A 15152-nucleotide genomic window follows, 5' to 3' on the forward strand; every position below is an offset into this window, starting at 1 on the left:
ACGGTGTGGTGCTGCAACCAAAACGGCCCCCAAAATCTTGGGCATCTTCAGGAAAGAGGTAGAAAGGAAACATAATTTTGCTGCATGATAGAGCCAAGATATGGCAGTATCTCGAATATGGCAAGGAATTCTGAGTGCCAGGTCTTTGAAAGGATGTCGCTGAGGTGTGGAGAAGCACAACCGAGATGGTCAGGGGAATGGAACAGCTTCTGCTCAGAGTCAGTGAAAAAAAAATTAGAACTTTCAGTTTGGGCAGGTGAAAACTGAAAGGGGGCATGATTGAAGGTTACAAAATGGAGAGCACTCACACTGTATTGTTGTCCATCCAGCCCCTCCTGCAAGGTGAAGGCACATCATTGAAGCTTGGAGATAGTGGGTTCAAAACAAATTTAAGGAAACACTTCTTCGCAAAGTATGAAAGACTCAGGGGCAGTATTTATTTGCCATTGGGTGTGAGCATGAAGGACAAAAAAGAAAGTTTGGTGTTGAGTGACCAAAAAGAGAATCATGGTGCTTCAACTGATCCAAAAGGTGGATGGGGAGGTGGGGTTTGGAGGGAGGATAGGTTTGGTGTTAGTCATATTAAATTTAAGTTTGCACATATTAAATTTGAGGTGGCACTGTTCCATTCGTGGGGAGAAGTCCTAGGGAGAGAACTGGGAGCTGGAACTGGAAGGGAGACCATTCAGAAGAGTGAGCTGGGGGAATTGTCTGCATCTATAGTAGCTACCATCATTTGTGTGGATGATATCTCCTAGAGAGTGTTGTAAAGAGAAATGAATAATAGAAAGCTTATGAAAATCTCTGGAGATACACACTTGCCTCAAGAATGATGGGGTAGGATTTGCTGCAAGAATAACCAGAGTAGAAGGAAGGAAACCAGGAGAAAGTAAAATTGACCTTTTGAAACCAATGTTGAAGAAGGTTTGGTTTACAAAGCGATTACAAAGTGGAAACTGATTTCTTATCCACTGGGCCTATGCTGTAGTTTTTGGAAGTTATTTACTTCTGTTAATAAATTAGAAAATGCCAGTCATAGCTTTTTGCTCAGCGATCAAAGAGCTTTTTGGTGATTTTCACTTAGCTGGGATTAGATAAGGTGCCAGCTGAAGGAACTCACATTAATCTTCAACAGAGGACCATGGATTTCTCCTGAGTTATGTTTTGTTCTGGGACTGTGGGGCATAAGCCATTTTCTAGATGTGTGGAAGCCAAAATATGCCTTTCAGGCAGCTACTAGAGGACACGTGTAGTGTAGCTCTCTTCCTGCCATTTGATGGCTCTTAACAAGTCAATAGTGTTTACTGAGCATTTACTCTCCATAGAGCACTGTACTAAGCGCTTGTGAGAGTATGGTAGATAGGCTTGATCCCTGCCCTCTAGAAGCTTTCAGTTTAGTTTCCATCTTAGCCAGATTAATCAATTATAACTCTCCCCTCCTTTTTCCAGCCTTCCATTCCTTCCTCCCAACCCCCAATTATAAAAAGAGCTGAACTTTGGAAGTGATGTTAATAATTGTGGGTTTTGTTCAGTACCTATTATGTGCCAAGCACTGTATTGAGTGCTGGAGCAGCTACAAGATGCTAGATGGCCGGGTCAGACACGGTCCCTGTCCTGCATGGGGCTCACAGTACTAGAGGAGGGAAAGCAGGTATTTATGCCCATTTACAGAAGAGGAAAATGAGGCACAGAGAAATTAAGTGTTTTAGCTAAGGTCACGCAGTAGACAAATGGCAGATATGACATTTATTGGCATATGGCGAGAAATGGCAGAACCCAGGTCTTCTGACTCCCAGGCCCGTGCTTTTTTTCCTAGGACACACTGCTTTTCTTGCTGGTGATGAGGGAGGAGGGAAGTACACTGGGAGAAGAATGGTCCAAGTTATCATTCCCAGATACAACCCCATTATCACCTGCATTTCTGGCTTTGGATTTTTTGAAGATGACCTTTTCTGATTCCCAGGACAAGCGTAATTGGCACCCCCAACTGTGGGGAGCCTGGATAACTTTATTCTTGTGGTCACACTGCCTTGGAAAGGAGCATGAAGAAAGGGTGGGGTGACACCTTTTCGTTACCACTCGGAAAATGCTTTTCCCCCTGAGGAAAAGGGTTTGGGTTAGAGTTGGGGTTAGTGTTCATACCAGTGAGTTAGTGTTAGAGAAGCAGCGTGGCTCAGTGGAAAGAGCCCGGGCTTGGAAGCCAGAGATCATGGGTTCGCATCCCGGCTCTGCCACTTGTCAGCTGTGTGACTGTGAGCAAGTCACTTTACTTCTCTGTGCCTCAGTTCCCTCATCTGTAAAATGGGGATTAACTATGAGCCTCACGTGGTACAACCTGATTCCCCTGTATCTCCCCCAGTGCTTAGAACAGTGCTCTGCACATAGTAAGCACTTAACAAATACCAACATTATTATTATTATTATTATACCACCACCTCTGCTGCTTTCCGACCTCCCATCTTCCACCCTGAATCCGGTCGGTCCTGCTCGGGATTCCCCATCTCCAGGCCCAGAGGCAGGAAGGGGCAGGAGCGAGAACAAGAGGCTTTTAATTGTCAGCAGTCAAGATTCAGGAGCTGCAACATGGGAAGTGTCAGAAGAAGTTCAGAGCACCAGAGCTGCAAGAAGAGCAGAAGCTCCTCACAGCCACACATCTAGAACCATGGGCCAAGCAGAGTGGCCTGGCTGGTAACCCTCTAGAATCTATTTGCCAGATGTGGCTGATGCTGCTTCGCTAGTGACTCCTAGGAGTCTTTGGAGTGAATGGGTTTCATCTTTTTAATTTGATGATGGATTATTGTTGAGAAGAGTTTTTGATCATTTCCTAGTGGTCCTGCTTGGGCTCTTAATATTTGGAATTTCACAAGGGCTTTTGTGGGGGGTGGGGAGAGTGCTTCCAGCAGAGCAGTACCTTTCCTCCTTATAATGCACACGCCGCTTTTTAATCAGCCAGTTATTCTTTCCATCAGTGAGAGACACAATCCAAAGTGCTTCTATTTATATGGCATAAAATGTATCCTCTAAATGTCATCAGTGCGTTGAGCTGTTATCTAGTGGTGACTACCAGGAGTGTGATTATGCTGTGAGGTTAATGGATTCCTGAAAATTGTATTTCCCATTTTCCAGAGCTGAAGCTGCACAATCTTCCTGTTTATAGTATTCGCAAAATGTAATGGAAGCTGCTTTTGCCTCCGCTTAGCCATTAGGTTACAAAAAGTAAATTAAGTTCATTTTGCTGCTTATAAGTTTCAAGGCTAATAAGTCATAATCCTCTGCTTGTGACTACATAATCATTTCCATAGCAACCAATGATGTGAGCCAGAAGCAAACACACAGTATTAATAGTAATAATACCTTGGATTTTTATGGTACTTTTCTCTTTCCAAAGTGCTTTTCCACTAGTTATTTCATTTTATCTGGAAAACATCCCTGTTAAGCAAGGAGAGGGAGGTATAAGCATGCCCATTTTACAGATGGGAAAAGGGAGGCTAAGGGCCTTTTTGAGGTCACACAGCAGGGCCAGAAGCTGGTTTTATGCTAGAACCAGGTTTTCTAGCGCCTAGCCTAGGGGAGCAGGGTGGCTCAGAGGAGAGAGTTTAGGCCTGGAAGTCAGAGGACCTGGATTCGAATCCCCTGGCTCTGTCACTTTCCTGGAGGGTGTCTGGGCAAATCACCTGACTTCTGTGCTACATTTTCCTCAGCAATAAGATGGGGATTAAAATTCCTGTTTTCCCTTCTACTTAGACAGAGAGCCCCATGTGGGACAGGGACTATGTCTGACCTGGTTGTTTTCTATCTACCCCAATTCTTAGAGCAGTGCTTGGCATACAGTTAACAATAATAATTCTAATAATAGTTATCATTATTATTCCTCTTGCGGAGTTCCAACTTTTCACTTTGGGCATCGGGTTCAAAATAATAATGATGGTATTTGTTAAGCGTTTATTATATGCCAAGCACTGTTCTAAAAGGATTAAGATTGTATGGGAGATGAGAACTAGGAAGAGGTGGATTTCAAAGAGCTAATATACCATTCTGGATCTTTTTCCATTCTGATTGAAAACTCTTAGATCTTTTCTGAGAATCGAGAGGAGCAGTTCTTGGAGTGTGGCTCCAAAAGGCCATGAGGGCAATCCCCCCCAGTCACCCCCATGGAATGGGAAACTCTCCACTGTTCTCACTATCTTCTTTCCATAGAAAAATTTCATTTTAAGAATCTTTGACTGTTTAGTTTCCTTCTTCTTGTTTGTGTTATCTAAGATTGAGTTGCCAAAATGTCAGTGGTTCAAATTTTCTGAATAATTTACATTTCAGACTCAGTGTTATGTTGAGCTCAAAATAACTTGACTGGCTAATGAATAGACTTACTTGTAACTGTGTAGTCACGAAGTATGCGTCGCCTGAGCAATAATCCAGTGTTATGATTGGTAGCTGGTGCTTTCCCAGCTGATTAATGGGATCCATTAGAGTGTGTATTCCTTTAATTAACGATACCTGTCCCTGCCTGACCTTGTCATTACATTATGATTGGCATTGGAAATTAAATAGGAGCTTGCATAGAGGCATCATTTAGTGTCTTTTTTCATATAATAAAATAAAATAACTTTTATTAGCAAAGACTAGAGTCTTTACATGGTTCCATTTAGTTTAAGTGTTCCAAAAGTTTATTTTGGCTAGGCACAATTTTTCCTGGCGCCGGAAAAACTTCAGTAAGGAAGAAAATTTTGGTTTCTTATCATGAACAAGGCTTTCCTTTTACCAGTCCAAATGCTAAGTAATATATTCCTTCGCATTGCAATTTGCTGCAGCCTCCCTGCAGCAACAAAAACCAATATGTGTGTGTGTAAATATATATATTATAGCTGTGTATAACTATGTATAGATAGATCGATAGACATATTAGAGAGGAGGAGGCAGAGTTGAGTTCTTAGGTTTAGTTCACAGAGTTTTCCCTTAAAAAAGAAAGAAAATCACTCTGGTTTCTGACCTGTTATGTAGTAAACTGCCAGTAGCCAAGTTGAAACATTTTTGAGGTCCAAAATTGGGAGTTCACACCTCCTGGACTATTGGACCACTCGATGCTCTACTAATGCCAGAGTCACAGCTTCTGGGGAGTTGCTGTCAACAGCCTCAGTTTCTCATCTCATCAGTTCCAGCTGCTGTTGCTCTGCTTCTTGCTGGCCTTCCCTGAGTTTTTTTTTCCCCTCTTCACCCTAGCTCATGCTCTCTGTCTGACCCATACAAGCCCTGGCCTTCCCCCTCCACCATCTCCAAAGTCCCCCTCACAAAGCTCGCCTCTGAGCCATCACTTGTCCCTCTCCTCAACTGCTGGGCTACACCCCCAAAGCTCTTCTAAAACCCCAAATTAGCAGTAGGAATGACACATTAAATACTGTCACTGGACAAGGTATTGTACTAAATGCTAGGATGTGGGGTCCTGCCACAGCATAGAGCAGGGGAGAACAGGCATAGGGGAAAATGATAATGGCAGATCCAGTAAAAATGGTGGCTAAACAAGACAAACAGCAGCCTTAGGAATAGTACATTACATAACTGGCAGGGAAGTACTGGTCCTCAGGCTTAATAATAATAATTATGGTATTTGTGCTGAGCTTACTATGTGCTGAGCACTGTTCTTAGTGCTGGGGTAGATACAGGGTAATCAGATTGTCCCACGTGGGGCTCACATTTTTTTTTAAATCCCCATTTTTACAGATGAGGTAACAGAGGCACAGAGAAGTTAAGTGACTTGCCCAAGGTTACACAGCAGACAATTGGCAGAGAGGGGATTAGAACCCAGGACCTCTGACTCCCAGGCCCGTGCTCTTTGCACTAAGCCATGCTGCTTCCCAGCCCTGCTGACAGGGCTCTCCTTGGACCGAAGAATCATCCCTCCCCGCCATGCCCACACACATTCTAAATGTTGCTCTAGGGGTCTGGGGCTCTGAGTTGTAATGGTGGGGGACCCAAGACTGCAGAACCCCCTGAGCATCTTGACCCCAGTGAGAGGGACTTGGGCTGCTCCCTTGTGCCTACTCGACGATCCCATGGAGAGCAAGGATCCAAGCTGCAGTGGTGGGTGGCAAGGAGGGGTTGAGGGGCACCACCTCATACCTCTCTCCTGGTCGTTCACCACTCCAACCCCCTCCGCCACCATTTTTTAATAGCTTTGTATCCATTATGTGTCCATTTCTGCTTTTTGACTCTTGTACGTCTTACGTGGTTCTGACTGTCATTTGTGTCGTCCGCTCACCCCATGAAGTTACAAATCGTATTGTCTTTTGTGTATTCCTTCAGCCCCATGTTTGGAACTTTGAACAGAGTAGGCTTTCAGTGAATTCTGCTGGTAATGACGTCCTCTGCTGCTCTTTCTCCCCATGCACAATCTCAGTTCAGTCATTTTTTGTTGGCTTCGGCAGTCGCCAGTGTTTGCTCTTGAAGGTGAGAAGAGAAATAGTTCTTGGACCTGCTACGGTCGCAGGTACTCCCTGTGGTATCTGCTTTTCAATTCCCCTCACGGGAGCGATTGAAATAGGTCAGGGGAGGCCTGATTTGAGGTTCCTAAGGCTTCTTCCGGTCACCATTTAGCGTCTCAGGAACTCGGCCCACCCAAACCACTTCCAAGTATTACAAGAAAAAGATTCTGAGGGTCAGAGTAAATTCCAAGACGAATAGTGGTCAAAAAAAAAAGAAAAAGAAAAGCCTCCTGGCAGATGTTACCAGTAAAAGAACATGAAGCAACTCTGTGGTAATCCTCTCGATTTACTCCCATTTGATCAATTCTCCATTAGAACTGGTGTCGAATTCTAGGCTCTACAATGAAAGAAGGAGGAAAAATAAGCTCAAGAAAATGATGGTATGCTTGGAAGATAAGACCCAAGAGAAAAGGTGAAAAAATCAGAGGATCATTTTAGCCAAAGGTGCTACTTGACTTTATTCAAATATGACTACCATATTTACTCATATAATTGCTACACATTTTTTCATAATTTTTGCAGCCTAAAACAGAGGAAGGGCTACTATATGGGAAATTTAGACTAGTGATAAAAAAGAAAAGGGGAGAGAAGGAAGAGAAAGATAATTAAAAGGACACTTTTATAGCGCTCTCCCAAGAGTTGCGTACTGTAGGCACACGGTGAATTCCCCACTCCCCACCCGTTCCCACTTCTCTTCCTATCCCAGTGGACATGTTACAGAAAAGAGTCGTTCACAGCCTGAGCCTGTACCTGCAGGTGCCCTGACCCTACCTTTTGTCATACAACGGCATGCACTGCTATCATTGGGAATGAAAATAATATTTTATTTCCTTCTTAAAATCAGGTGGAAAAGGTGGTACAGTGGAGGCAAGTAGAGTAAATATAATAGTTACAGTGTTGAAGAGGCTGACCAGCCATTCTCCAGCTCCATTATAAAATGGTTGTAACTAAACCATCAGCTGAGTGCTGGATAAACTCCTTCCAGGACAAATTTAAGAAGAGCATCAACGCTCTTCTATGTGGATCGGTTAAGTGCATTCTTACCAAGATTCAGGATGGTTAGCTGTCGTCTCTCTCTAGTCTGCTGTGCCGGCTCCCTCAACTTGACTGGATGACCCGTCTAGCCTTAATTCTTGTAGTTCTTGAATGTTTTCTAATTTGGCAGTGTAACAGAACATTTTGTTCTCAAAGTGTCAATTTAATGAAGTTTCTAAATTTTGCTCTTTTCCAATGGAAGCTAATATTCTGAAGATTAAGTTCCAGTTCAGTTATCCCTACCAGCCAACTAACTAAGCATGCAGCTTGGCTGCAGATTTTCCTATCTTGAGAACTAACAGTCGGAACTGGCCCTCTTGGGACCTCGCTCCTGGCCTACCACACACCCTGGGGAGGACAGAAGCAGCACGTCCTTGACCTTCCAGACTGCCGAGCTACATGGCCGCTTACCTCTGCCCCACATCGTTACCAATTGGCTCCAGTCCAGCGAGAAGGACAGAAGCACTGACAGCATCTGAAACTGTTAGACTCTGAGCCCATGAGAAGTCTGAAACTCTGCTCCCTTAGCTACGGTGCCCTATTTCTTTCTCGCTCTCTCTCTCTCTCTCTCCCTCCCCACCCCCTTTCCTTTTTGTAGTTTTCATTGTCCTTGCCTTTGATGATTTTCTGTGTTTTAGTGTTTCATCTTTCCTTATAGGTCGGTCACTTTTCCCCAATTTGGCTTAGATTGTGAGCCCCTTGAGTCCGGGGACCACATCTCATTCTCAACTATGTATTTCCCAGTGCTTAGTACAAGGCTTTGCACCCACTAGGTACCACTACTCCAGTTTCAGAATGAAAGGAGATTGATGAATTGAGATGGGAGAGAGATAGGAGGTGTCTGCTGGGAAGCAGCAGTGTCCCTAAATAACTTCAACTGCTTAATAATACCCATGCAGAGTTTGAAAGCCCTCTTCTCTCCTACACCCCCCACCTCTTACAGTTTGTTCTACTGGTGGCACATCTAGAGAACACCTTCCATTCATCTGGCTGTCCTCCCAACCCATCTGCAGGCTTGGATCTCCTCCCATGACGTCACCAACCTGTCTGCCTTTCCACCTTTCCAACTGGATCTTCTCCCATCTGTCACTGGCTATCCATCTGCCTACTTCCATATCCATCTGGGCTCCCTCGTGCGTGGATCCCTTACTATCCAGGTCTCTTCATCCAGTCACTTTCTATCTGTCAATAGTTGGCATATTTTACAAAGGCTTCCTTGATTCACCCCGGTGCAACATCCATTCCACATCATTCCTTTACACTAAATCTGGTGCACTCTGAATGCAGCATTGATGTCGTTGCACGTTTGTTGTTTTGGTAATTATTAAGGGGGGTCAAACGCTGTATATTGTATGTCAGTCATTTTCTCTCCACTAAGCTTCTTGGGAACAGGAACTGCATCAAACCAGAGCTGCATAATTTCAGACATGCTGTCAGTTCTTAGTACATGTTCATTGATGATGATAGGATATGTTCAGTTAAATTTAATTTTACTGCATTTTTGTGATGTGTAGCATGTGTGCTCTTTGAGGGTGGGGTGATTAATGATTTATTTTGGTAACCTGGTTCTTGCTTGCATTTTAGATCGTGACTAATTTCTTGTTCTTAGTTGGAGTTTGCCTTCATCTTCAGGGTCAACTGACAAAGGAGTTACTAATTTAACCCTGCAGCTTCTTTTATTTCTTTCCCCTCTAAATTTTCCGATGGTATAGAATGTCATTTCAAGACCTTGAAGTCAAATGACTGTGTCTGAATCATAGAATTTTAGGATGGTAGAGCTGGAAGGGACCTCCAGGGAGAGAAAGAACATGAGGTATTTCATATTGGGTCAATCAAAAGCCCTAACATAAAATTCAGCCTCTGACATTGGCACCGAAGTTTGTTCACTTGGTCTCTTTTACATCCAACCACACGGTTAGGCTCTATCGTCTAATATTCCTATTTTTTCCCTTTAATATCTTCCTCTGGACATCTCATCCATTCACCATTTCAACCTACCAGTGCTTTCTGCACCCACAGCCTACTTCTCTTTTGAGCCCCCTACTTCAGGAAGCTGAGTAAACAAGCCATCGAGAACAAATAGGTGACTCTTCATTTCTTCATGACCCCCAGGGAATAGAGGCTCAGCAGCCTCCTTTTGGAGCCTTTTCCTGGATTTGGTCTTTCAACCAAAATCTCTCCTGTTTTTATTTCAAACCCATTTCATTTTGTTTAATCCTCAGTAGACTTTAAGTTCAGCATCCTCCTCTTTGAACATCCCTTCTATTTTCGAAGAGGGGAGTCACCCCAGAGACATCTTCTCTAGGAAACAACCTCCATTCTTTGTCCTCGTAAGCCCTTTCCTCATTTTTAAGGCTCTTCTTTGGGCTCTCTCCTGTCGTGCTTCTCTTTTCACATAAGGCATCTGGAAAACAAAAGTGGTATGTAATGTTGCACTCAGCTAATAAATATGGAGGCACCTGGTTGGTGACATTAGAATGGTGACATTTTCCTCAATCCAGTATAAGTTGCGTAGAGTAGAATGGATTGTCATTTTGTAGGTGAAGGAAGGCTTGAAGCTAATTTCATTTCCAAAGCAACCTGCATATTGCTATTAGCAGTCGTTAACTGGACTAAGAAGTAGAACCCCTACTCGGAAAAGGTCTGTGAAGCTTGGAATTGTGATGGACTAGAGACTTTCCCTCCTCCCCCAGGACTGCCTTCAGATATTTGGCTGCCCTGAGCCAAGAAAGCATCTGCCACTCCTTCCCTGCGTGCTCCCCCCCACTAACGCACGTGATGGCATCGGATGGAGCATTGTGCCGCAGTCCACCAGAGCCCACCCAAACCTATGGCAAGAAAATGATGATAAAAGCCGAATGATAACTGCCACTTACCATTTTAATCTTGCTGTTAGAAGAGCTCAGATTTGCTGGCTTCAAAAGTTCTGAATAGAAAATTCTCACAAAGTCGTGATGCTGCCACCCCCCACCCACCCTTTTACAGTTCCTTCCTTTCGTTTTCTTGCTCCTTCCCAACCATCTTTATCTCCCCCTCCTCATTCCTAATATAGCATATCAAGTGTCCCCGTAAGACCTCTGCTGTTAAAGCCCATAGAAACCATTCAGTCTGTTTTAGTGAAGAAGTTTTAGAACACAGGCCTGGGAGTCAGAGGCACTGCGTTCTAATCCCGACTCCACTACTTATCTGCTGTGTGATCTTGGGCAGGTCACCTAAACGTCTCTGTGGTTCTGTTCCCTCATCTGCAAAGTGGGGATTCAGTATCTATTCTCCCTTCTACTTAGTCTGTGAGCCCCATGTGGAACTTGATTACCTTGTGTCTCCCTCAGCGCTTAGTATGGTGCTTGTCACCTAGTAAGCCCTTAACAAAACCACAAATTATTATTATTATACCTCCAATTAAACAAGTACCATAATTATAATTATTATTGTTATTAAAAATACAGAAAAGGAATTCTCTAGAGAGCTGCAGTTACATATATTAGGTTTTGTCCACATGCAGAGTTGGCTTACTAAATCCCAGAAGAAGCAACAGGCTTTGGAGTTCAACATTTACCCTGTGGGAGGAGTACATGGACATTCGGAAGTGATTATAAAATGTATTTCCTTTCTAGGATAAAGATAAAGTTTCTCTAACCAAGACTCCAAAGTTGGACCGAAGTGATGGAGGGAAAGAGGTGAAAGAGAGAGCTACCAAGCGGAAGTTGCCTTTCACTGTTGGAACAAATGGAGATCAAAAAGACTCGGATACAGGTAAAAAGAAAAAAAAATAAAGCCCAATCCACATTATTTAAATATGAATGATCAATATGTATGGCACCTCTTAATCTACCATAAATTGCTTTCCATGAATCACACGGTGTCTCCTGAATGGTTTAAACCTGAACAAGGCAGCCTTTCATTATGTTTCATTGTAGGCCAGAGACCGAGGACGAGGATTAGTACCACTGTTGTCTTAGTGCTAGGTTTAATTCATATATAGTAACTTTACAGTGAGTCGTTCATTCTTTTGGCTGTTTTAGGGATCGTTGTTTCTGGTTCAGTCTTGTAGCGTCTTTTATTCCTTTCACCTCCTTCCTCTCTGTACCTTTCTCAGCCTCTTTTGTACCTGGGACACCCCTCCACAAAAAAGTCTTTTGAAATGATAATTCCACTAAGACTCCTCCTCTGCTTCGATGAGAGATGGGAAGAGTATTCTCCCATCCTAAACTGTATTTTCAGTTGCACACCCGTGAATTTCGTCCCTCAATGACAGCGACCCACCTGAAGTGGTAATAGAATCTGTTCGCTAATCCTAAACTTAATGTGTTTTTTTGGAGTTCCAACCTGCTCCTAAGAGTAGTTAATATTTAAAGGCGTGCACCTTTAAAGAGAAGATCCTGGAATGTAAAAAAGCACTATACAAAACAGAAATTAATAAAAATTCAAAGGTGGTAGGAAAATATTTATTTTCATGTTTTTCCTCTCTCTCCTTTCTGCATTGCGCTGGCCCTTGGTTTGGTCCCCTTTATCACCCCTCAGTCCCACAGCACTTAGGTCAGGATCTGTAATTTATTTTATTGTCTCTTTCCCCCTCTAGATTGTTAGCTCCCTGTGGGCAGGGGTGGCGTTTACCAACTCTATCGTACTGTACTCTCCCAAGCCTTTAGTGCAATGCTTTGCACACACCTAGAGCTCAATAAATATGATTGAGAGAAGGCAAAAAATGCTTTTGCCTCCAAGCCCCGAGTTGGAAGTGAGGGTGACAAAACTGTGTGGCATCCAGAAAGCATCCAAGCTGTGAGGTGGCGTTACAGTGTTCCTGCCCAAATGGCTGGAGAATTTCCACGGCAGGAGACCAAAGGGATCTGTGGCATTCAGTATATTTATTGAACTCCTTCTGTGTGCAAAGCACTGTACTAAACACTTGGGAGGGTACAGCAGATGCAGGAGACACCATCCCTGCCCACAAAGAGCACACCATCAAATCTCATGATTTAAGCATGTGTACGAATCCCCTATTTTATTACCCTGAGTGAAAGTATGCTTGTTCATCTAGACTCCCAGAATATTCATTCTCCAAAGCTAGGATAGTGTCTTTTACATGTTCGGTTTTCCTAGTTTTTGTAGATATTTCATAAATATGAATTAAGGGGTACTAAGACAAGAGATAAAGAAGGAAGAATGTTGAGGAATATATTCACTGGAAATCGCACAGAGAAAGCGCCTATAAATATCCAACTGCATCATCTAGTCGGCTGATCATGTTCAGGAGATTATGTCCTGGAGTAGGAGAGGCTTTGCAGGAGCGAACGTGAGGAGGGTTTCAAGTAGGGAAGAAAAACTGATTTTGGGTGAAAAGTTATAAATATTTAAAGCGGCGTAGAAGAATATTTAGAGATGGAGTGGAAAAAGAAAATAAAGTAACTGCTAAATCTGGGTCGGATTTGCTTTTGCAAAACCTTTGCCAGATCTGCACACCAGGAACGAAGGGATTACTTAATTGGAGAGTGTGCATTTATTGTCTTTAGTGAGGATATCCCATCAGACAGCATTGCGTGTCTCCTGTGTCTCTTAAGAGAAAGCAGTTATTTCTAATTGCTAGAAACACTGGCCCAGTTCTCGATTCTCTTGATCTCATACCTTGTTTCTCGCCCTGCAAAGTCAGAATGACCACCCCTGTTTACCTGAGGTTGTTCTAACTCGGCTTGGGTTCGATGCCTAAAGAAAATCAGATGAGACCTAAAGGAAGTAAAGCAGCCACCCTGAAAGTAATTTAGTAAACTCAGCTCTGCCTTTCTATTTTTATTCTTCATTTTCATTTTCTTTTGTAGACTAAATTTGTATTCTCTGTCCCTGGCTTTCTGGGGAGTAAATGATAGGTGAAGGAGGCCAGAAAAGTGTTGGGTGACAGAGTGACATGTGAGAAGTGTGTGTGTGTGTGCGCGCGCGCACGCGTGTGCCTTCAGCGGAGCTGGGTGTCAGTGTGAATTTTGCAGGGAGGTGAAAATGTTTGCAAGGCCATAAATTGTTTCAGTATACCTGTAAGTGTACCAGTAAGGATGATGTTCTTGATGGAGTTTCAATTCCAAGATGCTTTTATTAGTACTAATAAGTTGTGATTAATGGTATAACATCTGGCTACTTAATATTTGTGCTTGTCCAATTTTTCGTAGGTATAGGATTGGTCAAGATTTTGATGAATAATAGCCTATAATGTGATCATCATTTCTTCTGTGCAATGATGAGCTATTTATTCACCAGTTGGAAACATCATAATAAAGTTATTAGCATGTCATTGCATTGACATCTGTATTTTGCTTCTACCACTGAGCAAAACAACCTTAAACTGAACTAGAAACTGCCTCTCTATTTTTTTTAATGGTATTGTTAAGCTCTTACTGTATGCCAGTTGCTGAACTAAGCGCCGGAGTAGACACATGTTTGGACGCAGTCCTTGTCCAGTGGTGACTCACAGTCTTAATCCCCTTTTTATAGGTGAGTTAACTGAGGCAGAGAGATGTCACATGACTTATTTGCATGTCCTCTGTTGGAAAACATCGTAATGAAATTGATGTAACACTATAGATGGAATTTCTAGTTCATTTAAGGATGGTTTTCTCAAAGGGAGCAGGAAAGTACAGCGGTCATCTAATCTAGCTTTGGAAGGAGCAGTTGCCCACTTTCTGCCACCTACAGAAAGCCCTAAAGTGGGAGGGTGTGAGGTGATGAGGGGTGGAGTGGAAGGTTTCCCCTTCCCTCCCCACCCCACCCTCTGCTCCTCCCCCTCCCTCTTTCCCTCCCCTCAGCACTGTGCTCATTTGTATATATTATTTATTACCCTATTTATTTTGTTAATGAGGTGTACATCCCCTTGATTCTATTTATCGTGATAATGTTGTCTTGTTTTTGTTTTGTTCTGTTTTGCTCTGCCGTCTGTCTCCCCCGATTAGACTGTGAACCCGTTGTTGGGCAGGGATTGTCTCTATCTGTTGCCGCCTTGTACATTCCAAGCACTTAGTACACTGCTGTGCACGTAGTAAGCGCTCAATAAGTACTATTGAATGAATAAAAGGGTCAGTGGGACTGAGAGCCGTAGCCTCATGTTCAGCCTGGAGTACTCTGGGCAGCTCTGGAACCCAGAGAAGTTGGAGCTTGCTGATTGCAGTGGGCCTGTAAAAGATTTAAAGAGACTTTCCCAATCAACATCATCCTTCTCTTTATCAAAATATTTTTATATGTGTCTTTGTGTCAGAATCTCTCCTTCTGAGCAGGGAATGTTTCACTTTACTTTTTTTGGACTTCATTCAGGGCACTGCACCTTGTAGGCTCCCAGTAAATATTCCTCCTCTTCCTCTTTCTCCTTCTCCTCCTACAAAAGAAGTAATTGTGGGGAAACAGGTATCACCTTTTCCTTGGAAGGAATAAATTTGCCAATTTGGAACACTGCATCAAATCTGTCAGGACAACAGGGTAGTATTTAGTGTACCAAAGCAATCTCTCTTTGACCACGCCTGCCCAGGGCAGGCATAATGATACATTGAAAAAAATTGAGAATTTTATGTCTCGGTGCAGCTAGCCATCTGATTCATTCATTAGCCAGCTAAAATAAGGAAGGAGTGGCTAGTGTCCTGCATCTTAATTCAATATGGTAGGGCTGCA

General features: G+C 43.1%; 1 protein-coding gene across 4 annotated transcripts in view; it reads left to right on the forward strand.

The window, feature by feature from the left end:
- ANKRD11 (ankyrin repeat domain 11) overlaps positions 1-15152 on the forward strand; it is a 301832-nt gene that overhangs the window by 229911 nt on the left and 56769 nt on the right. For 2 of the 4 annotated variants that reach the window (XM_029074876.2, XM_001512676.6), the window contains one exon: positions 11126-11264. The exons of 1 other annotated variant lie outside the window; for it this stretch is intronic. In XM_029074876.2, the coding sequence (XP_028930709.1) occupies positions 11126-11264 (139 nt within the window). Of the gene's footprint in view, positions 1-11125; positions 11265-15152 lie in introns of those variants that run through there. One more of the 4 variants, XM_007672654.3, reaches the window with a different exon arrangement.

Source organism: Ornithorhynchus anatinus, chromosome 11, assembly GCF_004115215.2.
Source record: "Ornithorhynchus anatinus isolate Pmale09 chromosome 11, mOrnAna1.pri.v4, whole genome shotgun sequence".
NCBI classification, from domain to species: domain Eukaryota; kingdom Metazoa; phylum Chordata; class Mammalia; order Monotremata; family Ornithorhynchidae; genus Ornithorhynchus; species Ornithorhynchus anatinus.